Source organism: Mobula hypostoma, chromosome 12 (genome assembly GCF_963921235.1).
Source record: "Mobula hypostoma chromosome 12, sMobHyp1.1, whole genome shotgun sequence".
Classification (NCBI taxonomy): Eukaryota; Metazoa; Chordata; class Chondrichthyes; order Myliobatiformes; family Myliobatidae; genus Mobula; species Mobula hypostoma.
The window spans coordinates 15,808,288-15,834,148 of NC_086108.1; the positions used below are offsets into that span (position 1 = coordinate 15,808,288).

A 25,861-nucleotide genomic window follows, 5' to 3' on the forward strand; every position below is an offset into this window, starting at 1 on the left:
AATATGAAAGAACATCATGATTGTGGTGGGTTGTACATGCCAGAGGTGGTTACAGATCTAGGCAGTGTAGTGAATTGAAAAAACTAATAGTTTCAGCTTAACCACTTCCAGCTGCAGGTATTTAAGATGAACATCCTTGTGACTGTGGTTAACTGAGGCTAGCTTAGTGGAATTATTAGTGACGTAGAGAATGGAAAGTTCCTGTCTATAGCATTGTTCTTTCCTCCTTTTTGTCATGAGTTGTGCTGTGTTGGTTAACTGCTTCACATATCTCATTTCCAAGAGGAAGCTCATTGTTGGTTTCACCTTCGCAGACCTCAAAGGAGGACTTGCTGCAGGCCGACTTTGAAGGGGCTTTAAAGTTCTTCCGTGTCCAGTTGCCAAAGCGCTACAGAGCCGAGGAAAATGCCAGGAGATTAATGGAGCAAGCCTGCAATATAAAGGTAAGCCAACAAGTAGCTGGGGTGTGGAAAAAAGAACGTAACTGGTCAAATCTGGATTTAATGCTCAATACATGACTCTGACCTGATGTGAGGACAAGTTGATTGGTTCAGTAGGTGCAGTTAATCAGAAGAAATCCAGCTCAGCCTCAGATTTGTATACAGCAAGTACAAACACCGAAGCAATAGTTATGTCTGTCTGTAGGCTCAAAGTAGTTTAATTAACACCATTTGCTACAAGATAAGTGAGGAAAGCAATCTGGCCCACTGTGGTTGATCCATCTAAAATTTTTAAAAAAACACCACAGAAGATAAGGCTCCCAAAATGCTCCAGTGGTAGGGGTTTTCCTGGCCTGAAGTCTGTAAACTCGCTGATGGAGCTTAATTGTTGTGATAACTTAATACTGTATTTACAGCAGGCAATCTAGGGAGAGTTTAGTCTTGTGTCTAGCAGGATCTCAGTTACATTCAAGAATTTTTTTCCATAAATAACCTCAGTTACACTATCAGAAATATTGTGTATTGTATTCTGATGGGTCTAAAGTTTATTCATCACCACATCTTAAATGTTCCTTAAATGCATCTATTTTAATGCTAGGAGCATTGTAAGAAAGGTGGATGAGCTTAGAGCATTGATTGACACCTGGAAATATGATGTTGTAGCTATTAGTGAAACATGGTTGCAGGAGGGGTGTGATTGGCAACTAAATATTCCTGAATTTCATTGCTTCAGGTGTGATAGAATCGGAGGGGCAAGAGGAGGAGGTGTTGCATTGCTTGTCAGAGAAAATATTACAGCGGTGCTTTGGCAGGATAGATTAGAGGGCTTGTCTAGGGGGGTTATTTGGGTGGGATTGAGGAATGGGAAAGGTGTAGTTACACTTATAGGGGTGTATTATAGACCACCTAATGGGGAGTGAGAATTGGAGGAGCAAATTTGTAAGGAGATAACAGATATTTGTAGTAAGCACAAGGTTGTGATTGTGGGAGATTTTAATTTTCCACACATAGACTGGGAAGCCCATTCTGTAAAAGGGCTGGATAGTTTGGAGTTTGTAAAATGTGTGCAGGATAGTTTTTTGCAGCAATACATAGAGGTACCAACTAGAGAAGGGGCAGTGTTGGATCTCCTGTTAGGGAATGAGATAGGTCAGGTGATGGAGGTATGTGTTGGGGAGCACTTCGGGTCCAGTGATCACAATGCCATTAGATTCAGTATAATTATGGAGAAGGATAGGACTGGACCCAGGGTTGAGATTTTTGATTGGAGAAAGGCTAACTTTGAGGAGATGCAAAAGGATTTCGAAGGAGTGGATTGGGACAATTTGTTTTATGGGAAGGATATAATAGAGGAATGGAGGTCATTTAAAGGTGAAATTTGAGGTTACAGAATCTTTATGTTCTTGTTAGGTTGAAAGGAAAGGTTAAAAGTTTGAGAGGGGCATGGTTTTCAAGGGATATTGGAAACTTGGTTCGGAAAAGGAGAGAGATCTACAATAAATATAGGATGCATGGAGTAAGTAAGGTGCTCGAGGAATATAAAGAATGTAAAAAGAATCTTAAGAAAGAAATTAGAAAAGCTAAAAGAAGATGAGGTTGCTTTGGCAAGTAAGGTGAAAATAAATCCAAAGGGTTTCTACAATTATATTAATATCAAAAGGATAGTGAGGGATAAAATTGGTCCCTTAGAGAATCAGAGTGGACAGCTATGTGTGGAGCCAAAAGAGAATGGGGGAGATTTTGAACAATTTCTTTTCTTCGGTATTCACTAAGGAGAAGGATATTGAATTGTGTAAGGGAAACAAGTAGGGTAGTTATGGAAACTATGGTGATTAAAGAAGAGGAAGTATTGGCGCTTTTAAGGAATATAAAAGTGGATAAATCTCTGGGTCCTGACAGGATAGTCCCTAGGACCTCGAGGGAAGTTAGTGTGGAAATAGCAGGGGCTCTGACAGAAATATTTCAAATATCATTAGAAACGGGGATGGTGCCGGAGGATTGGCGTATTGCTCACGTGGTTCCATTGTTTAAAAAGGGTTCTAACAGTAAACCTAGTAATTATCAGCCTGTAAGTTTGACATCAGTGGTGGGTAAATTAATAGAAAGTATTTTTAGAGATGGTATATATAGTTATCTGGATAGACAGGGCCTGATTAGGAACAGTCAACATGGATTTGTGCGTAGCAGGTCATGTTTGACAAATCTTATTGAATTTTTTGAAGAGGTTACTAGGAAAATTGACGAGGGTAAAGTGGTGGATGTTGTCTATATGGACTTCAGTAAGGCCTTTGACAAGGTTCCACACGGAAGGTTAGTTAGGAAGGTTCAATTGTTAGGCATTAATATCGAAGTAGTAAAATGGATTCAACAGTGGCTGGATGGGGGATGCCAGAGAGTGGTGGTGGATAACTGCTTGTCAGTTTGGAGGCCGGTGACTAGTGGTGTGCCTCAGAGATCTGTTCTGGGTCCATTGTTGTTTGTCATATACATTAATGATCTGGATGATGGGGTGGTAAATTGGATAAGTAAGTATGCAGATGATACTAAGATAGGTGGCGTTGTGGATAATGAAGTAGGTTTCAAAGCTTGCAGAGAGATTTGGGCCAGTTCGCAGAGTGGGCTGAAAGATGGCAGATGGAGTTTAATGCTGATAAGTGTGAGGTGCTACATTTTGGTAGGACTAATCAAAATAGGACATACATGGTAAATGGTAGGGCAATGAGGAATGCAGTAGAACAGAGGGATCTAGGAATAATGGTGCATAGTTCCCTGAAGGTGGAATCTCATGTGGATAGGGTGGTGAAGAAAGCTTTTGGTATGCTGGCCTTTATAAATCAGAGCATTGAGTACAGTAGTTGGAATGTAATGTTAACATTGTACAAGGCATTGGTAAGTCCAGATTTGGAGTATTGTGTACAGTTCTGGTCACCGAATTATTGGAAAGATGTCAACAAAATAGAAAGAGTACAGAGGAGATTTACTAGAATGTTACCTGGGTTTCGGCACCTAAGTTACAGAGAAAGGTTGAACAAGTTAGGTCTTTATTCTTTGGAGCGTAGAAGGTTGAGGGGGGACTTGACAGAGGTATTTAAAATTATGAGGGGGATAGATAGAGTTGATGTGGATAGGCTTTTTCCATTGAGAGTAGAGGGGATTCAAACAAGAGGACATGAGTTGAGAGTTAAAGGGCAAAAGTTTAGGGTAACATGAGGGGGAACTTCTTTACTCATAGAGTGGTAGCCTTGTGGAACGAGCTTCCAGTAGAAGTGGTAGAGGCAGGTTCAATTTTGTCATTTAAAAAAAATTGGATAGGTATATGGACAGGAAAGGAATGGAGGGTTATGGGCTGAGTGCAGGTAGATGGGACTAGGCGAGAATAAGCGTTCGGCACGGACTAGAAGGGCCGAGATGGCACATTTCCGTGCTGTAATTGTTAAACTATGGTTATGTTATATCTACATCCCATGTTCTTGAGGTATGCTTATCTATTGTCTATGCTGCTGAGGCCACCATTGGTCAGAGTTGACCATGGATATTACGTCCTGGCTGTCTAGATATGGAAGCCAGGGCAGTACAGTATGGAAAGCAAGCTTTTATCTAAGTAGCAAGCTTCCCTTCGCCATACATCTGGTGAACCAAAAGGAATGGCAAAGGTTGATACATTTTGGCACCAGCAGCATAGCAGGAGTTGCCAGTCAATGTGGATCTCAATGTAAGACAGCATTTGGGACTCCAGCCGCAGAATTTTCCCTTGGGTTTTACTCCTGAAGCCTTCCCCATCAGTGGATATAGCCGTAAGGCAGCGGAGGTTTGAGATCAGAGTTCTCCTCCAAGATGAGCAGCCAGCCATGGCTGACGAGACCCATCTGCCCGAAGCAACTAGTTTAAAGACACCAGTAAACCACCTCGGACCCTTCTGTCAGTAGAAATAGTTCTGCCAGAATTAGCAGCTACACCACATGTGAAGAGCAGAAGCTGGACTTGATTGTTAGAGCCTATTTGAGTTGCACGCCTTTGGGAGCATTTAATAGGTCGTGGGAGCTTGTCCCCGTTACCACCCCTGGCTATAACACCCTTAAGGAACCAAATAATGTATCTGCTGTTTAACTATTGTACTCTTCCTGAAGTCTCTATCCACTCTCCACCTTTCCATCGGGCATCAATCCACTCTGCACAGTTTTGGTATTGGTTTACATGTACCAAGACACAATGAAAGATTGTCTTGAACCCTGTTCATACTGATCAACTTATTACACATTGCATTGAGGTAGTACAAAGTAAAACAATAACAATGCACAATAAAGTGTAAAGGCTGCAGGTAAACAATAAAGTGCAAGGACACATTGAGGCAGATCGTGAGGTCGAGAGTCCTCCAGGTCTTCTCATACAAGTAACATACATCAAAGTTGCTGGTGAACGCAGCAGGCCAAGCAGCATCTATAGGAAGAGGTGCAGTCGACGTTTCAGGCCGAGACCCTTCGTCAGGACTAACTGAAGGAAGAGTGAGTAAGGAATTTGAAAGTTGGAGGGGGAGGGGGAGATCCAAAATGATAGGAGAAGACAGGAGGGGAGGGGGATAGAGCCGAGAGCTGGACAGGTGATAGGCAAAAGGGGATACGAGAGGATCATGGGACAGGAGGTCCGGGAAGAAAGACGGGGGGGGTGACCCAGAGGATGGGCAAGAGGTATATTCAGAGGGACAGAGGGAGAAAAAGGAGAGTGAGAGAAAGAATGTGTGCATAAAAATGAGTAACAGATGGGGTACGAGGGGGAGGTGGGGCCTTAGCGGAAGTTAGAGAAGTCGATGTTCATGTCATCAGGTTGGAGGCTACCCAGACGGAATATAAGGTGTTGTTCCTCCAACCTGAGTGTGGCTTCATCTCCACAGTAGAGGAGGCCGTGGACAGACATGTCAGAATGGGAATGGGATGTGGAATTAAAATGTGTGGCCACTGGGAGATCCTGCTTTCTCTGGCGGACAGAGCGTAGATGTTCAGCAAAGCGGTCTCCCAGTCTGCGTCGGGTCTCACCAATATATGGGAATGGGATGTGGAATTAAAATGTGTGGCCGTCAGAATGGGGATGGGATGTGGAATTAAAATGTGTGGCCATTCGTCCCCCCCATCCCTCCCCACTGATCTCCCTCCTGGCACTTATCCGTGTAAGCGGAACAAGTGCTACACATGCCCTTACACTTCCTCCCTTACCACCATTCAGGGCCCCAAACAGTCCTTCCAGGTGAGGCATCACTTCACCTGTGAGTCGACTGGGGTGATGTACTGCGTCCGGTGCTCCCAATGTGGCCTTTTATATATTGGTTGTATTGCTTCTCATACAAGTGGTCAGTTCCAAGAGTGTGGTAACAGCAAGATAGAAGCTAACCTTGAACCTGATGGTACATGCTCTCAGACTTTTGTTGCTTTTGGCTGATGGGGTGGGGGGGGAGAAGAGAGAATGTCCACAATAGGTGGGGTCTTTGCTTATGATGGCTGCTTTACTGAAGCAGAAAGAAGTGTAGACAGGGTCCATAAAGGGAGCCTGGTTCCCATGATGTACCAAACTGTGTCCACAACCCTCTCCAGTTTCAGCTTAGTAGTTTCTTACAGACACATTAGAACCAGTTTTAATATCACTGGCATATGCCATGAAATTTGTTGTTTTTTGACAGCAGTATATTGCAATACATCATTTTTAAAACTATAAATTACAATAACAAATATATATATAAATTTTAAGTAAGTGACACGCACAAAATACTGGAGGAACTCAGAAGGCCAGGCAGTATCTATGGAAAAGAGTAAACAGTCGACGTTTGGGGCCAATGTATCTGCATATTTTCTCGTGTTCGTAAAATTAAGTAAGTAGTGCAAAAGAGAGAAAATAATAATGAGGTAGTATTCATGGGTTCATTGTCCACTCAGAAATCTGATGGCGCAGCATGCAGAGAAGATTTACCAGGATGCTGCCTGGACTAGAGGGCATGTCTTAGGAAGATAGGTTCAGTGAGGATGCGGGGGGGGGGGTGTAACTTAATAGAGGTGTTTAAGATAAAAAGCATAAATTGAGTGGATAAACAGAGACTTTTCCCAGGATAGAAATGGCTAATACAAGGAGACAAAATTATGAACTGATTGGAGGTAACTATAGGGGAGATGTCACAGAAAGTGGTGGGTGTATGAAATGACCTGCTAGGTGTGATGGTTGAAGCAGATACAGTAGGGGCATTTAAAGAACTGTTAGATAGGTAGATGGGTGATAGAAAAATGTAGGGCTATGTAGGTGGGAAGGTTTAGATTGATCTTAGAGTTAAGTTAAAAGGTTGGCACAACATCATGTGCTGTTATGTTCTATGAAATAAGAAAAAAACTGCAGCCTGTACGGATCTTGCAAAGTTTCAGGTATGATCTTCTCTGGTGTTTGGAAAGGAAGAGAAAAAAGGAACATATGCATTCATATAGTGCCTTTCATGGTCTTAGAATATCCCAAAGGAACTGAATGTTATTAAAAGTCTGCTCTCTGACTTCTCAGACTGGAGAACAGTAATCTATTATGTCTACACTGATGGAGACACAACAGACTGCAGATGCTGGAATCCTCAGCAATACACAAGATGCTGGAGGCACTCAGCAGGTCACTTTGTGGAGGGAAATATGCAGTCAATGTTTCAAGATGAAGGTCTCTGTCCAAATCCTCCCAAAGATGCTGTCTGACCAGCTGAATTCCTCTGTATTTTCCATGTGTGTCCACTTATCTCTAACATTTTGCTGCAGCACCCTGTATGGTCATAGTCCACATCCCTGATGATACAACCTCTGTCTCTGCTTCCTTCTGTCTTTTCACTGCCCTGTCTTAATTGTTTCTGTTTGTAATTTTCTGCCTGTGAGGTGTCAGTGGGGATGTTGCAATTATACAGTGAGGTCTTGAATCCCTTTCTTTCTCCACTTGGTAGTCTCATCAGATGACAGAGCTGGGAATAGAATTTCACACCAGCTCATGGGACAATGGGTAGGATTTTCTGCACACAGGTACCAGACAGTTTGGGATTTCAGAGCAGGTGTTCACTATGGTAGATGTGCCAACATTTCTGATGGCTGTTGACAGTATTTCTGACAGGGGATGGACAGGTAAACAGGTATGGGTGTTGTCAATAGCCTCTGTGTGCTCCTATCAGAAACATTTCAAGGTTGCCAGTGCTTTCCCAGGTAAAACTTCTCCACTGCGATGAGTAAAAGCATTTCACTCAGTGTTTTGGATGCTGCACTCACTGCTGTCTTGCTTTTTTCATATGTTAGTGTTGCGTTGTATTCGTTGGGCTTAAAGTGCACCTTGTTAAAGAATAACCTTGTTTAGTCTCAGTATTTCAAAAATTCCTGCTCATGTTATAGCCCAACTGACCTATATTGATTGTGTTGTCGACCAAACTGGTCCCATTTCTCCCTCATTTTCGTTCACAGCCTTCTAAACTTCTATACACATACTTATCAGATGGCTTTGAAATGTTAATGTAGCTGCCTCAACCATTTTTGGCAGCTCATTCCAAGTACATACATCCTTTGTGTGAAGAAGCTGCTCATGATATCTATTTTAAATCTCTTGCCTGTGATCTTAAACATACACCCTGGGAAAAGGCTCTGCTTTCACTGTGTCTGCCCATCATGATGGTAATATGTACCTCTATCATATAAAGTCCTAGTCTACGCAATCACTCCTTGTAACAAAGGCTCCCAAGTCCAGGCAACATCTTGTTAAGTTTTATCTGCACTCTTCCTAGTTTAATAGCATATTTCCTGTACTGCGGTCGGTCTCCAGCAGATTTCTTTGAACTCATCTTGGCTCACTTCCTCACTTTCTCAAGCTCTCCAAACCACTTTCAGATGCTCCAAAAGAAACCTCCCTCTTGGCCATCATTTAGTCATCATTCCAGATATCTTCACATCCAGTGATACATTAAGTTTTGTTTAATAAAGCTCCAGTGAAGCTACTTATAAATTATTACAACTTTTAAAGCACAATAAAGATGCTAGGCTGAAACACACTTTCAGTGTCAATGATTATTGGTGTCAGATGTTTTGTTACATTGCCTTGCTCTGTTAAAGTGGCCAAGTTGCTTCATTGCCTTTGATTGCTTGAGTCCTGAGTCTTGAGTATCCTTCTGTTTAGTTGTCTTTGTCTTATGTTGCCTTCTGTGCTTATTTGCTCAGGTTTCTTTTTTTGCTTCTTTCAGCTGCTGTTGCCAATAAAATACATTTAGGTGCCACGCCTCATGTGTTTTTAGCTGTGTTTAGGCTTCTTGTTTCTTGCTGTGTATAGATGCACGTCTTGTGATTTTGTCGATACGCATCTTGTATTTCTGCTGTGTTACCTGACCAAGTATTGCTGTGTTTAGATGGCCAATACTGGTGTTTCCTGCTGTGTCCAGCTGCCTCCATCATGTGTTTCTTGCTGTATGTAGATGTCTGTTTTATGTTCCTTGCTGTGTTTTAATCTGTGTCACATGCTTACCACTGTGGGTTCTATATATCATAAAATCATGGAATCATACAACACAAATGCAGGTCCTTCAGACAACCATGTCCATGCTAACTGACAAATGCCTATTGGTACACGTTTCATGTGCCCTGTTGTGTCCCATGTGCCAGAATCTCATGTTTCTTCCTGTGTTTAGATACCTGTGTCTTGCATTTCCTCCAATGCTTAGGCACCCAAGTCTCTTGTGTTTCTTCCTGTGTTTTTTGGGTGTCCGAGTCGCATGTTTCCTCCTTTGTTTAGATGATCGAGTTATGTATTTCTTCTTGTATTATGGTGCCTGAGGTATTTTTGTTTTAATGTGTGAGTCCTGTGTTCCTACTTGTGTTTAGCTGCCCAAGTCTCATTAGGTGGCTACATCTTGAGTTCTTTTGCTGTGTTTTGGAGCCCAGGCCTGTCATTTTCTGCTTCGTTTGCAAGTCCACAATCAAAAATATTGGCATTGTAATAAAAACAAGATGCTGGAAATGCTGAGCAGAACCAAGCACTATTTGTAGAGAACAGTTAACATTTCATGTCAGAAAGAAAACTTTTTAGTATCAGAGAAAGTGTGGCAGGGGTGGGTAGAATGGAGGAAATGTCTCTGATACAGTGAGACCAAATTATTCAGTGGCAGTTATCAGCATATTATGCTCCTTTGTAGTGTTGTTTGCAGGGTTGTGTGATGTGTCCTGCGACCCAGCCTTTGCCAGTAGGAAACAAACAACTGAACCAAAATGATGGCAGGCAAACTTGTCCATTCTGCTACAGAAGGGTGAGTTAGCTGAAGCTGGAGAATTCAATATCAGTTGTTTATTTATTTTTATTTTTATTTAGAGATACAGTGGGGATTAGGACAATTGGGCCTTTCAAGTCACACTGCTCCACAACCCCCAACAACCCCAATTTAACCCTAAGTAATCATGGGACAATTTACAATGACCAATTAACGTACTCGATATGTCTTTGGACTGTGGGAGGAAATTGGATCACCTGGAGAAAACCCATGGGGAGAACGTACAGAGATTATTACAGAGGATGCTGGCATTGAATTCCGAACTCTGATCCCCTGAGCTGTAATAGCATTGCGCTAACTGTTCTGCTACCATGCAGGTTATTTTATTTTTCTGAAGTACTGGGATGATAGTAGTTTTCTGAAAGCTGGTGGGAACCACAATTTGAAGTGTGGAGAGGTTAAGAATGTTTACAAATACCCCCACCAGCTGATCTGCACAGAATCTAAGGCACAGCAAGGACACCATCTGGGTCAGGTTCGTACTGTGGGTTCACTCTCTGGAAGACAGATTTCCATCTGCAAAGGTGATTCTGTGTTCAGGTACATTAGAGACTATTGGAGTGGATGATATACCCATTCCCCTTCTGCCCAAAACGTGGATAGAATGTGTTAAACTCATCAGGAAGGGTTGTGCTGCTGTTGTTGATGCTGCCCGACTTTGTTTTGTAGCCCATTATAGCATGTAAGCCCTGCCACAACTGATGACCAGTCTGTGACTCAATTTCAGACTGGTATTGTCTTTTGGTGTCTGATAGATTTACAGAGGTTGTATCTCAATTATTTTTTGTAAAGCTTAGGTCAGTGGGGAGTGGATCTCGAGTTCACCCAAAGTTTCCAGTTTGGGAGCACCCAGATTGTCCTCTTTGGTACACCGTTCACAACATTGTAATGTGCTATGGGCACGTAGTGGTTATTGCTCGGGGGCATCAGAGTTTGGAGTTCAATTTGAAGTTTGTACATCTGTCCCATGAGCACATGGGTTTTCTCCAGGTGCTCTGGTTTCCTCCCACAGTCCAAAGATATACCCAATAGGTGCTTAATTGTTCATTGTAAGTTTCCTGTGATTAGTCTAGGATTAAATATGTGGTTGCTGGGAGGTGTGGCTTGTTGAGCCAGAAGGACCTGTTCTACACTTTATCTCTAAATAAATAAACAAACAAACAAACAGACACTTCTTTGATAAATTTCACACTGTTAATGATATATTCATCGAGGCTGGCAACTGAGTCTTTGAGCATAGACTCAAAGCTGTGTCACAAAAGCTCCTCTACAGCTCTGCACTACTTTCTGTATCGGATCCTCCCATTTCAGCTTCTATATGTATGCAGAAAATAGGAGTACAGCCTGGTGATCTGATTTACAAAAGTGTGGTCAGGGTGGGGGAGTCGGGGTGGCGAGTGGCTTGGTCACCATCTTTAATGGTTCTACAGCAATAATCGTCAGAACCATTGTTGTGTCACTGTTTGGGCCCCTGGTGCGACAGGAAATGTGCTGGTTGTAATTTGGTGACACACTCATTTGGCCTGTTGGCATCACTGATAATCATGAAGAGGGCAACTGGATACCCCATTTCAAAGCTGTTGACCACAGAGGATAGTGCAATGAGTGCAGGCTTCATATCCATCTGAGATGGGATCCACCAGGCCAACTGACTGTTTAATTCATGCTGATGCAACTGTATTTCTATGTTATATTGACTATCCTGTTGGACATAATATTTATTATAAATTACTGTGATTGCACGTTACACATTTAGACGGAGAAGTAACGTAAAGATTTTTACTCCTCATGTATACAAAGGATGTAAGAAATAAAGTCAATTCAATTCAATTCAATATAGACTACCAACCAGTGAAGTCTCGGGACAGGTAGTCTAGGAAACACTTCACCATGAGATATTCCAAACTGAGTGAGCAGGAGCTCAGCAGAACCATCACGTCTGAGCACCATGAGGAGTTGGTTAAGAAACAACCTGTCCTCACAGGGCACAAAAAAATGGGAATATTATTACATTGAACTATGATGCTCAGGCAATCAGTCCGTTTATAAACATTAGTGGGCCTTCATCTGAGAGCTTCCTTTAAATGCAATGTTAGTATCCATTTTAAGAGGACTAGAATATAAGAGCAAGGATGTAATGTTGGGGCTTTATAAAGTACTGGTGAGGCTTCACTTGGAGTATTGTGAGCAGTTTTGGGCCCCTTATCTAAGAAAGGATGTGCTGACATTGGAGAGGGTTTAAAAGAGGTTCATGTACATGATTCCAGGATTGAAATGCTTATTATATGGTGGCTCTGGGCCTATACTCACTAGAATTCAGAGGAATGAGGGGTGACCTTATTGAAACCTATCAAATGTTGAAAGGCCTCGATAGTGAGGATGTGGAGAGGATGTTTCCTGTGGTGAGGGAGTCTAAGACCAGAAGACACAGTCTCAGAATAGAGGGTATCCTTTTGGAACAGAGATGAGGAGAAATTTCTTTAGCCAGAGAGTGGTGAATCTTTGGAATTTATTGCCACAGGTGGCTGTGGAGGCCATCATTGGGTATATTTAAGGCAGAGGCTGATAGATTCTTGATTTGTCAGAGAATGAAAGGTTACAGGGATAAGGCAGGAGATTGGAGCTGAGAGGAAAAATGGGTCAGCCATGATGAAATGGCAGAGCAGACACGATGGGCCAAATGGCCTCATTCTGCTCCTATATCTTATGGCCTTATGGCCTAAACGCACCTCTCTGCAAACATGGTTAAATGGGAGTATCCCACAACGTGGACAGCTTGGTCAGCATGAATGAGTTGGGCTGTTTTACTCTATGAACACATTTGTGTTTGGGTCTCGTGTTTCCTCCTGTGTTTAAATATCTGAGTCTTATGTTTCCTGTTGATTTCAATGCCCTTCTCCTAATTGTTCAATTATCCAGCTACTTGTTCAGTTGTCCATTTGGCTTTCATCATGACTGTTGCTCTGTTGACCAGCATTCGTGGGCCGTGCCAATCTCACTTTCAGTAATTTGTGCTCAGCAGTTTCCTTCACCATTCTGTTCTTAGAATGGAGACTCTTGGATTAAAGCACTCTCATGCTTACAAACTGACCAATTGCCTGAGCAACATAGTGTTTCATGTAATTATATTCCCATCTTTTTGTGCCCTGTTTGCCCAATGTCAGGGATTTGTAATCCCATTTTACTCTTGTGTGGGAGGTAAGGACAGATTGTCAATTTCTTTGCAGCTGACAATCTGTCCCTGCCAATGTATGTTTTTCCAGTTATCCGTAACTGTCTCTTAAACTTTTTAAAAAACAGAGAGATCTTGCTGGAAGACATTTTCCAGATCAAAAATGAACTGACTGAAATTTCTCTCACCTGATTCCTTTGAGTGGTTCCTGTAGTTACTTATATACTCCTCAAGTCATTGTGTTGCATCCTACCAACAAATAATTGGTTCACCCCGTCCACCCCTCCTTGCTGTGTATGCTACTATGCCTGAGGACAGAGGTCGGAATTATGAGAATTCACTGTTCCTACTGAATATCCAGAGTGTAAACCATTGACTCTAAACCCGCCACACTTTCAATTAGATCCACAACTCACTCCATTTAACTTCAATAATAATGGAGCTGGAAGAGTCCTCCCTGTGTAGGTCATTTATTGTCACTGAAATCTTCACCCTCAGATGCACAGATGGGAAGGTGAACAAGGAGCTCTTGTCTGTGGCCATAACTCTGGGTGTTCTGTACGCCACTTACTGTTTGAGAGCAATGCAAGCCATCTTGCCCAGGAAGACCTCGCGTTCTTTTAACTAGTTTTATCCTCAGATGGGAAGTGACAGACAGCCACCTTTTTTGGTCCAGTGCATCTTTTTTTAGGACCTGCTGAGTGTTGCTGGAATTTTAGGCAGTGGGCAGAATTGAAGACTGATTGCCAGAAAAGGTCAGCACCTGGAAGGAGTTTCTGAACATAATCAGGATTGACAGAGTGGCAGATTTAGTACAGCTACTGTCTCACAGCGCCAGGGATCTGAGTTCTCTGGAGACCATGTGCATTGCCTCACTGCCTTCCTCCCACATCCAAAACTTTTTACTGTTGGACTTCGGCCACATTCCACCGAGATTCAACACTGGGTGGCACGGAAGGTCATTCCTGCCTGTGGCCATCGAACTTGCAGCTCCTCCCGTGGAGGGTCAGACACCCTGAGCCAATAGACTGGTCCTGAACTTTTTTCCACCTGGCATAGTTTGCATTTTGTTGTTTGATTGTTTGTGGTTTTTGTATTGCTATATTTATGCTCTGTTCTTGGTTGGTGCGGCTGTAACGAAACCCAGTTTCCCTCGGGATCAATAAAGTATATCTATCTATGTGAGGATTGGCAGGTTAATTGACCATTGTGTGTGTGTGTCTGTGTGTATGTGTAGGTGAGTGGTATTATCTGTGGAGACTTGATAAGAATGTGGGAAGAGTAAAATAGGATTCAAGTAAGATTAGTCTAGACAAGTAGTTGATGGTCATCACAGACTCAGTGAGCTGAAGAGCCTTTTTCTGTGCTTGTCTCTCTGAGTAGAAGCAAAGGAAAGACTCTGCCTACTGGTGAACAAACTATTGGGTTAAATTGAGGAAATGCATTTAGAAGGGTTGGTCACCAACAGGCATTGTGGAGTTTCACAGAGTGTTGTATCTGACTGGATGGGTTTTTTGAGAATGTAAATGGACTCGGTGATGAGAGTAGCACATTTGTTGCATTATACATGCATGGATTTTGACAAGATATTTGACAAATTCTTATGTGCCAAATTAATCAAAAAGGTCAAAGCCCTTGGCTTCCAAAAGAGAGTTGGACTGATAATTGGTCCATTGTGGCTTTCATGAGGAAATTGGATAAGTATGTGAGGGCTACAGGAAAAATGTCAAAGGGTGGAAATAGTGAGTTGCTCTGTTAGAGGGCCAGTGTGATTAAAATATGCCAAATGGCCTCATTCTGTCCAGCAACCATTCCATAATTAAAATGGCAGAGAGTAAAGGACATTGACCAGTGGCAATTTTAGTGACAGTGGGATCCACAGGGCCCAGTACGATATCTTTTTTTCTTTTCAGTGTTTGTAAATAACTTAAACTTGAATGCTGGAACAACATTTAAAATGTTTTGCCAACAGTACTCCAGAATTGACAGTGTAGTTCATTGTGATGAATAAAGTTGTAACTGCAGGAAGATATCAGTGGACTGATTAGATGGACACAAAAGTGATGAGAGCAAGTCAGTCTGCAAAGGTATGAGGTCGTGTGGACTTGAGGATGACAAACCAGATACATAGTCATGATATGGAGGTACTGTGCTGCTTTGGTATTTACCAGTCCTTTGTATATGGCCTTGCAGGTAATGTATGCTGTCTATATGGATTTTACAACTTTCCAGACTACTTGCAAAATAAAATGACCATATGTTTTTCCCCCTTTTAAGCTAACCAAGGGATAGGCAATAGGATGGTCACAGACTACATGTCCACACGCTCCTTAGAGTGCCTGCGCAATCACATACAAATCCTCCTCTTCATTATTGTATCCAGTACACCCAATGTGGCCTATTTTACGTTAGTGAAATCAGAATCAAACTAGGTATCAGTTTATCTGAAAATCTCTGCTCCATCGTGAAACTCCCAGTTGCCAGCCATTTTAATTCCCTTCCCCATTCCCACAAACATGTCTGCCCTCCATTGCCAGGCTGAGACTAAACACAGACTGGAGTATGAGTAACTCATTTTCCACCTGGCTAGTCTACACCCATCCCCTACTACTTTTCTCCGTAGATACTGTTTAACCCACTCAGTTTCTCTGCCAGTTTGTATGTTGGTCAAGCCATAAGCAAGATTAGAAAATCTGTGTCTGTTTTGACAAGGATATTGATTTTTATTTATTTAATGACAGAGGCACAGAATACCAAAGCAGGGAGTTTCTGTTAACACTGTGTAAATACTGGTTTGTCCACAGCTAGAGTACTGTTTGCAGTTCTGAGCACCACATTATAGCAAGGATGGGAAAATTCTCAAGGGCATTGCCAAGGCTGAAGCACTGTTGTGATAAGGAGGGGCTGTCTAGGCTCAAAGGAGATAGAGGAGACATTTAACTGAATTGTATAAAATTAGGAATCTCAGATAGGTTCAATGAGAAAAGCGCTTGTACCTTTGGTGTAGTTTAATTAGTGGGAGGATTGGAGAAGATCCGAGGAAATTTTTTTTGTATAAAGTCTGCTGGGATATGGAACTCTGCAGCTAAAAGTACAGTGAAGGATTTCATGTCCATGGATAAGTAACGATTCATTACCTACAAGGCCATATACAAAGGGTTGCCAAGTCCCAAGGCAACACAGTGGCACAGCTGCATCATATCCCCAGCAACCCACTGACACTTGGTGCTATCTATGTGGATTTGCACATTCTCCCTATGACTGAATGGGTTTCCCCTGAGTGCTCTGTTCTCCTGCCACAGCCAGATACCTGCAGGTTGAAAAGTTAATTGGCCAATGTGAAGAAACTCTATTGGTAGCAGGAGGGAGTTGATGTGCATGTGATAGAGAATAAGTTACCAGAAATAAGGAGAGGAATGGGATTTCTCTGACACCTGTTACAAAAACAGATCTTTCAGCCTAAACATGAGACCATAGTAAGACAATAAGATATAGGAGCAGAAGTAGGCCATTCGGCCCATCGAGCCTACTCCACCATTCCATCATGGCTGATTTATTATCCCTCTCAGCCCTATTCTTCTGCCTTCTCCCCGTAAGCATTGACATCCTGACTAATCAAGAACCTATCAACCTCTACTTTAAATATACCCAGTGACATGGCCTGCACATCTGTCTATGGCAATGAATTCCACAGGTTCACCATCCTCTGATTAAAGAAATTCCTGCTCATCTCTTTTCTAAATGGACAACTTTCATTTGGCTGTACCCTCTGGTCCTAGGTTCACCCGTTATAGGAAACGTCCTCTCCATATTCACTCTATCTAGGCCTTTCAATATTCGATAGGTTTCATTGAGATTCCTCCCCCTCCCAGTTCTTCTATACTCCAGCAAACGCAGGGCAGAGCCATCAAATGCTTTTCGTACGTTCACAATTTCGTTCCGGAATCATTCTCATGAACCTCCTCTGGATCCTCTCCAATGCCAGCATGTCTCTTCTTATTTAAGAGGCCCTAAACTGCTTACACTACTGTGGTCTGACCAGTGGCTTATAAAGCTTCAGTGTTATATCCTTGCTTTTATATTTTAGTCCTCTCAAAATGAATGCTAACATTGCATTTGCACTCCTTACGATCGACTCAACCTGCAAGTTAATCTTTAGGGAATCCTGCACAAGGACTTCCAAGTCCCTTTGTACCTCTGGTTTGTGAATTTTCTCTCTGTTCACAAAATTGTCTATGCCTTTATTGCTTCTAACAAAATGCATGACCATACACTTCCCTACACTGTATTCTATCTGCCATTTCATTTCCCATTCTCCTAATCTATCTAAATCCTAACTTCCCCTCCACTTATCTTCATATCGTTTGCAAACTTGGCCACAAAGCCATCAATTGTGTCATCCAAATCATTGACATATAATGTGAAAAGCAGTAGTCCCAGCACTGATCCTGTGGAACACCACTAGTATCCGGCACCCAACCAGAAGAGACTCCCTTTATTCACACTCTTTGCCTCCTGCCAGCCAGCCAATCCTCTGCCCATGTAATACCATGGGCTTCTCTCTTGTTAAGCTGCTTCATGTGGGGCACCTTGTCAAAGGCCTTCTGAAAGTCCAAGAAAACAACATTCTCTGACTTTCCTTTGTCTATCCTGCCTGTTATTTCCTCAAATAATTCCAGTAGATTTGTCAGAAAAGATTTCCCCTGAAGAAAAGGTTGGTGACTTCGGCCTATTTTATCATATGCCCTCAAATACCCCAAAACTTCATTCTTTAATAATGGATTTCAATGTCTTTCTAACTACTGAAGTCAGGCTAACTGCCTCTCTTCTTAAAAAATGGAGTGAAATTTGAATTTTCCAGTTCTCCAGAACCATTCGAGAATCTAGTGATTCTTGAAAGATCATTACTAATGCCTCCACAATCTCTTCAGCTGCCTCTTCCAGAAACCTAGAGTGTCGTCCATCTGGTCCAGGTGACTTATCTGATAATGTTCAAACAACAAAGACAAGATTTTCCTTCATTTTAACAGCTTTACCATTCAAGTTTGGTACACTAGGCTGCCATTTTCTTACCCACAGTTCCCCCCCAACATCCCTCATGCGCATGCCCAAATGAACAGAACTCAACAATGTCCAATTCTTTTTATGTCTATAAATAATTAAATGTCCAGTGGTTTAGTTATATTACTTTTACCTTGAGTTGTTAGGCCTTTGTAGCTGACAATAGCACAAGATGAATTTTCTGTGCTTGGACGAGTTCCTTGATGCTGCTCATCTCACAACCTCTCCTCTGTAATTGTCTTGGTGGATTTGATGGCATCAACCAGAGATTAGTAATCTGTGATACAAGTTATTTGTAGAGTATTCTTCTTTGGGTCACCATGGACAAGCTCAGGATAGAGTATGGCCAGATAAATGGCATTGTCAATACTATCAGATATTTCAGGAGTTTCTCCTGCCAGCATACTACGTTCAACTCTTCGAATCCTTTTTGATTGCCAACAGAGAGATGAAAATCTTCCCTCTTCTCCCATCAGTACAATAAAATGTCCTCCTTGAGTACCTCCATCGTTGAGATATCCAACTGAGGCATCACTGAAGGCAACAAGTTTCAGTGAACCATCTTTTCCAAGCTGTTGAAACTTCAAGACTACTTTTTCAGATTGAAATCTGTGCACTATCTTGTTTGACTCATGTAAAGTTTATACTGTGGCATTTCTTTGTGCTGGATGCCAAGTTGCAGGTATCAAACATGATGTCAGGTCTGCTAGTCTTGCCACCCATAGAATCTGACCAACCTTTGACCTGAGTTGCGCAGCTACAGCCTCTCTGAGGGGTGCATCCCGCTGTATGGCACATAAGGATTCCATGTGGATTGTCTGAAGATTCCTGATGTAGCTTTCTTGATGCAGTTATACTATTCCGTCAACAGCAAGGATGTATATCCCTACATACCAGAATCTGTCAATTTCTTCATGTCCAACTTGAAAGGCTGACTTTAGCTCAGGGATGACTGTTGTGGCAAAGTTTTGTGAGCCTCCCCGTCACGTATTTCCCATCTGTAGGATGGAGCTGAGCTCTCACAGCTCTTTGAATTCTGTCTGAACGCTCTGCCTCAGTGAAAGCCTTCCTGGAAGTGTAGTGCTGAAATATGTTTCCCAGCCCACTCACTCCTTGTGCCCTCTAGAGCAGGTGGCCTGTCAACCAGTACAGAGGGGAAGTTCGGATTCTGGCCGATCGCCAACTGATACAGGCTATAGCCATGTATATTTGTGCATAGTATTCTTTGCCATAAGGGTTAAACCCAGGGCTGTGTTCCAGTCACAGCAGTTGATCTTCTTTACCTTCAGCATTATTTTGGTAAGCGTTTGATTGTGTTGCCCCATAAGTCCATTACTCCAAGGACTGTATGCTGCTGTTGTCTTTGTTTCAACGTTGAAGTTCTCCAAATTCATCGTTATTAAATTTGCCATCATTATTTCTGAATTCTTTCCAAGGTGGACCATGCACACTTATCCAGGAATAGATGAAGTTTTTTTTAATATCTCTAAGAGTTTCTTTGTGTTTACAATGCTATCAGCACTGAAATGTGTGAACTCATCAATAATGTGGACATACCACACTCTTTGCTCAAGTTCATGTAGGTCTACGTTTCATTCTATTCAGACACTGGTGGCAGACCAACTGCAGGCTTGGGTTTGGGCTTTACAAACTTTTGGCATGTCTCAAAGCTGTCAACTATCTGCTTTAGAATTGAAGAATAGTCTGCATCTTTGTTTCCTGAACTCGTGAGCAGTTTCTGAAGTCATCAGTTGAAGCGTGTCCAAACTGTTTGTGAAGCTTGAGCAACACTTTACGTTTCTCATCTGGGGTCATGTTCTCTGTGACAGTTAGTGCTTCATTCTCACATTGATTCTCAGTAATGTCTTTATCTAGAATGTTCACACAGTAATGTCCAGAGCTGGTAAGCTCAAGAGACACTGGCTGTGGAAACATCGTTGCTTGATCATTCTCCATATCCAAAACTGCCCCTGCTTTCTTATGGGAAGTTTTACTCAGGAATAATGGAATGTTCACTGTTACCACCTCAGTTTCAATGTAACATTTTGTCTGCCCTATTTTTATAAGAGTTTTCACTCTTTTGGTAGAATGTACAATCTTTTTATCTGCAAATGTTAATGCTTTGTTTCTGGGTTCACTAGTTTCTGCACTTCTTTCTGGTTTAGTTCACTTACATAGCTTTCAAGCCACTTTCTGCACACACTGTGCGTGTGCATACTGTATCAATAACAGCAGATGCTAGAGGTTCTATCATCAAAATCTCTGTATCAGATGTCTCTGCACTAGCAAACGATTCCTTTGGAAACAATGTAATAAGGCACTCTAAATTTTCAGAGTTGTTATTTTCTTCATTCAACTTAACTTGTTTAGTTATATGTGGACAGTTTTTTTGCCCAGTGATAAGTATTTTGATAAACCGCACATTTCGATCTCCTACCGTACTATTTAGTGGATTTGTGTCAGGTAATAGCACCCTTGTCTGATCGCTCTGGGACCTACTCCTGCTTTTCTTTAGTTGCATAACAGTAGTAGTTTCCTGACGCAAACTAATCCTGACTTGTCTTGGCAGCTTTTTCTCCAAAAATCCTCTTCAGCACCGATTTCAGAGATGCAAATTTAAGTTTTGTACATGCAGTCAATGCTAGCTGTCTGTCCTTTATGTCTACACATGCAGTATCCAGCAATTTAAATGCTCATACTGCATCAGGAAGTTCCATTCTGTATTTAAGCATATGACTGTACTTTTGTTCAAAATCAGTAATATAATCAATCATATTTATAGAAGGGTTTCTGGAAATTTTGTCTAATTCTAAATATGGCTCATAAATCTGATCCTTTTCTTCCTTCAGAAAAACTGAATCAAGTGCGTTTCAAGTCTTCCACCAAGATTCCCATCATGATTTCTCTTGCTCTTTCCGAAAGCGACAGTACATCTACAAGGGCCTGCTTCTTCTTCTCAAGCTTCATAACATGAATCCATATTCCAATTTCATTTTCCCGGCTTTGGTAAGGCTTGTTCTCATCAAATGCCAGCGGGATCCTGAAATTGGAAACCATCCTCTGCTATCATCGGTAACATTCAAACAATAAAGACAAGATTTTCTTTCGTTTTAACAACTTTGCTTTCTCCATTCACATTTAATACACTAGGCTGCCATTTTTTACCCACAATTCCACCCAACCTACTCGTGTGTAGGCCCAATGAATAGAACTCAACATTATTTACTTACAAGCCTTTCAGCTTCCCAAGCACCTCCTGCTTAGTAATTGCAACTACACTCCTGCCCCTGACAGTCTTGAATATCTGGCTTACTGCTAGTGTCTTCCACAGTGAAGAGTAATGCAAAGTATTTATTAACTTCGTCCAACATTTCTTTGTCCCCATTACTACTTCTCCAGCATCATTTTCTAGCAGTCCAATATCCACTCTGTCCTCTGTTTTACTCTTCATATAATCTGAAAAAAACTTCCCTAAGTATCTTCTTTTATATTTTTGGCTAGCTTGCCTTCATATTTCACCTTTTCTCTTCTTATGCTTTTTAAGTTGTCTTTTGTTGGTTTTAAAAAGCTTTTGAATCCTTTAACCTCTCTCTAATTTTTACTGAGTTACAAAATACAGGTGAACTAAGATGTTAACTGTCCTGTGTTATCACCAGTGGGATCATCAGTTGATCTGCCACCTGTCTTCAGGAGTTTCGGCCCGCTTATGATCAAGACTCCCTCGAGGTGGTGGGCCAGCAGTGCTAAAGCACCACCTCCCACTGGTGAGCTTAAAAGCTTGGCATCTGCCTCTATCAGAGTTGTTGGTCACTTCCATCCAACAGATACCAGCCATGGTTGCGTCACCTCCCTTTAGAATACTACTTCATCTTTGGGATGTACAGTATTTACCCTGTGCCTTATAAATTGCTGCCAAGAATCTCCAACCATTACTGTTCTGCCATCATCCGTGCTAGTGTCCCCTTCAAATCAACTTTGGCCACCTCCTTACTTATGCCTCTGTAATTCTGATACATCTCAGTTTATCTTCTCCCTCTCAAACTTCATATTATGATCGTTCAGGGTTCCTTTACCTTAAGCTCCCTAATCCTTCATTACACAATACCCAATCCAGAATTGTCCTAGACTACTCAACCACAAACTGCTCTAAAGAGCTATCTTGAAGGCTTTCTACAAATTCTATCTCAGCACCAATCTGATTTTCCCAATCTACATTCATATGGAGATCCTACATGACTATTGTACCATGCCCTTTTTACATGCCTTCCATTGTTACTTATATCCCACATCAAAGCCCTGTATATAATTCACATCAAGGGCTTTTTAGCCTTGTGATTTCTTAACTCTACCCACAAAGTTTCTATATTTTCCAAACCTCTATCACCTCTTCTAAGGATTTGATTTCATTTTTTACCAACAGAGCCACGCCACCCCCTTTGCCTACTTGCCTGTGCATTTGATACAATGTATATCCTTTGATGTTAAACTCCCAACTATGGTCGTCTTTCAGCCATGACTCAGTGATGTACACAACTTCATACCTGCCAATCTCTAACTGCACTATGAGATCATCTACATTATTCCGTATACTGCAGCCATTCAAATATAACACCTTCGGTCCTGTATTCATCACCCTTTATGATTTTGCCCCCGTTACACTTCAACTCATCCCACTGACTGCAATGTTGCCCTATCATCTGCCTGTCCTTCCTCACAGTCTCATTACACACAACATTTGGTTGTATACCAACTGCCCCATCATTCCAGTTGCCATCTTCCTGCCAAATTAGTTTAAACCCTCCCCAACAATTGTAGAATAACTGTCCACAAAGATGTTGATCCTCCTCAGGTTCAGCTGTAACCCATTCTTTTTGTGCAGGTTATACATTCCCCAGTAGCATCACAGGCATAGAGCAGTGTTCACAAGATAAATATAAACAAAATTATACATGAGAAAAACATAATTGGAACAAAAAAACTAAGTCCACTGTTGCTGTACTGAGGTAGTGATTAGGGTTGTACAAGTTGTTTTAAGAACTGAATGGTTGAAGGGAAGTAGCTGTTCTTGAACCTGATAGAGTTGGACTTCAAGCTTCTGTACCTCCTGCCTGGTGATAGATAGTGGAGCCCTTCGATAACTACTCAGACCATTAGAGATCATTCAAGTTACTGAGTGATTTAAAAAGTCATTTTAAAAACTGAAGAATTTAAAATAAAAAACATTTGACAATCAGATAAATTGAAACAATTTGAAAGAAACTTAAAAATGTTGAAACCTGCCTTAGATCCAGCAGCAGATCACCTTATGTACTGCCCGTGGAGAAAGAGTTAGTGTGCCAGCTCCAGACCACTGCAGGTTGTTCTGACAGATTCGAGAGCAGGAGAAATGTCACAGCTTAAAGCTTAGCAATTCTAGCCTTGAGAAGTAGCCATGAAAAAAATACTGCAAACAACTGTCAGAAGTTCAGAAAATACTACTCGTCATCCTCGGGAGATGCTGTGGAATTCTCTTTGGAGTTTTATCATGGGGAGAGATTAGAAGGTGGATAGAGAAGTTGATTTATTATGTGCTCTGAGTTTGAAAAATGCAGTATCCCCTCTGACTTCTAAGAGCTACTAACTGGGGACTACTTGGTGGAAAGGCATGGAGAACCTCCAGTATCAAGAGCACAAAGGAACACTGTGTGAACAGAGTAAGGAGTGTTTCACCTCGCATGTTATCCTATCTGCCTATCAAACTAGCTGAATCCTGCCCCACCCATTCCTTCATCGTCACTTCAAAACTAGAGAGGACACAAATCACCCTTGATTCCCAGGGGCTCTCTGTTTTCCTGTGAGGTGTTTATTATGTAGTGTAGCAGCAGCCACAAGGGGATTACTCTCTAAAGAGAAGCTTCCTTTGCACACCATTGGCCACACAAATCACGTGCTCATTATTTTGGAGCTGAAACTACTAAATTCTTAACCTTTAGTTTACAGAGGTTACACTGTTGCACATGACATCAATGCAGTATGGGCTAACTACATCCTTACCTTGTTTCTCACCTTCTAAGAACTGGGACACATGCTGCAGACCACAGATGGTTAAATTTGAACAAGGATTTTTCCTTTGGTCACACTACAGACAGTACCAGACTAGGTCATCAGATTTATTCCACACCAGATCTAATGTACAGGTTATAGGGTTCCTAACGATTCATAAAATCATTGAGTCATACAGCACAGAAAAAGGTCCTTTGCTGCAACTCATCCATACCAATCAAGTTGTCCATCTACGCTAGTCCCATTTTCCCACATTTGGCCTGTATCCCCCAAAACTTTCCTATGCATATACCTGTCCAGTTTTTTTTATATACCTGTCCAGTTGTTTCTTTAATGTTGTTATTGTACCTGCCTCAACCACTTCCTTAACCAGCTTGTCATTATATATACCACCTTTTGTGTGACAAACTTGCCCCTCTGGCCCCCTTTTACAATAACCTATGGCTTATGATTTAGATTCCTCAACCCTGTGAGAAAGACTGTGACTATCAATCCTACGAATGGCCCTCATGATTTTATGAATCTCTATAAGGTCAACTCTCAGCCTTCTTCACTCATAAGGAAACAGTCCTACCCTATCTGGTATCTTCTTGTAACTCAAGCCCTCCAGTCCCAGGAACATCCTTTTGGGTCTTTTATGGTGACTAGAACCGCACACAATTGGCCCAGTATGGTTACAACAATGTCTTGTACAGATGTAACAAGGCATCCTGATTCTTGTATTCAGTGCCCCAACTGATGAAAGCAGGCATGACTACTGCCTTTTCCACCAACCCCTTGCCGCTTTCACAAATTACGTACATCCTGATGAACCTGTTCCACTCCTTCTCCAAAGCCTCTATATTCTTCCAGTAATGCTGCAGCCAGAACTACACACAGTACTCCTAAATTAAAGAATGAAATAAATCAGTTAGAAACATATGTACAAAGATAAAATGATTGGAAACGTTATATGTTAAAATAAAGTTTAGAATAATAGTTACCTTCCTAATGAAAGCCTGAACAAGTTTTCAAATACTGGCCAAAAGCTGGGGCATCAGATGCATTTGGGGTCAGCAACCTACGCACTCCACTATGTTGTGTGTAGGATAGAACGTGAGTGGTGGATGCAGTTGCTGGCATGCTGATTATAGCTTAGGCAGTTCTGCAGATATGTCTGTGCCTGACAATTACCTGAAACAGCAATGATCACTCTCCTTAGATGCTATCTGAGTATTTCTTAGATTCTTTATTTTTGTTTTAAGTTTCCAGTAAATGTCATATTTGTCATTTGGATTGTTTAACACTGCAGTCTAACTGCCAACAAAGTGGATCTTCCTTTATGAAATTTGACAAACTTGTACAACGTATACATATAGCATGTCAAGTAATTAACAAAACTTGCCATGATCATTCTGGAATCACCAATTTGTCAGTGGTTGTTGGAAGAAATAAAGGCTAAATAAAACATTCAGTGTTTCATTATTAATAAACTGTGATGTTCATAGTTTGTTCATTAATTCTAAATATTTGAAATCAACAGCCAAGAGACCCGATGTTTTGTCAAGTACCAATATATTGTCCCAGCAAAGAATATGATTTGTAAGATTGGTCAGCACATTTTCTAACAACTGTTTTTAGGGTTATCTGCTTGCTGAATAAGACACAAATGTTATAGAAGTACTGTTTATGGAACAATGCCATTGGAAAATTGCAAGTTTGGAGTTAGAGAAATGGAAATTAAGATTGAGTTCCAATTATCTGCACTTCCCATATTTGTCAGCTTGCATAAGGTTACTAAGTGACTTGAGTTACCCTTATGCAGTTTTGGAACAAATCACTAATGCTGCTGCTAGGAGTTCCCAA

General features: G+C 41.6%; 1 protein-coding gene across 5 annotated transcripts in view; it reads left to right on the plus strand.

Moving 5' to 3' along the window:
* rabgap1l (RAB GTPase activating protein 1-like) overlaps positions 1-25,861 on the plus strand; it is a 586,024-nt gene that overhangs the window by 487,262 nt on the left and 72,901 nt on the right. For all 5 annotated transcript variants that reach the window (XM_063063651.1, XM_063063652.1, XM_063063655.1 and 2 more), the window contains one exon: positions 315-443. In XM_063063651.1, coding sequence (XP_062919721.1) covers positions 315-443 — 129 coding nt within the window. The remainder of the gene's footprint in view (positions 1-314; positions 444-25,861) is intronic.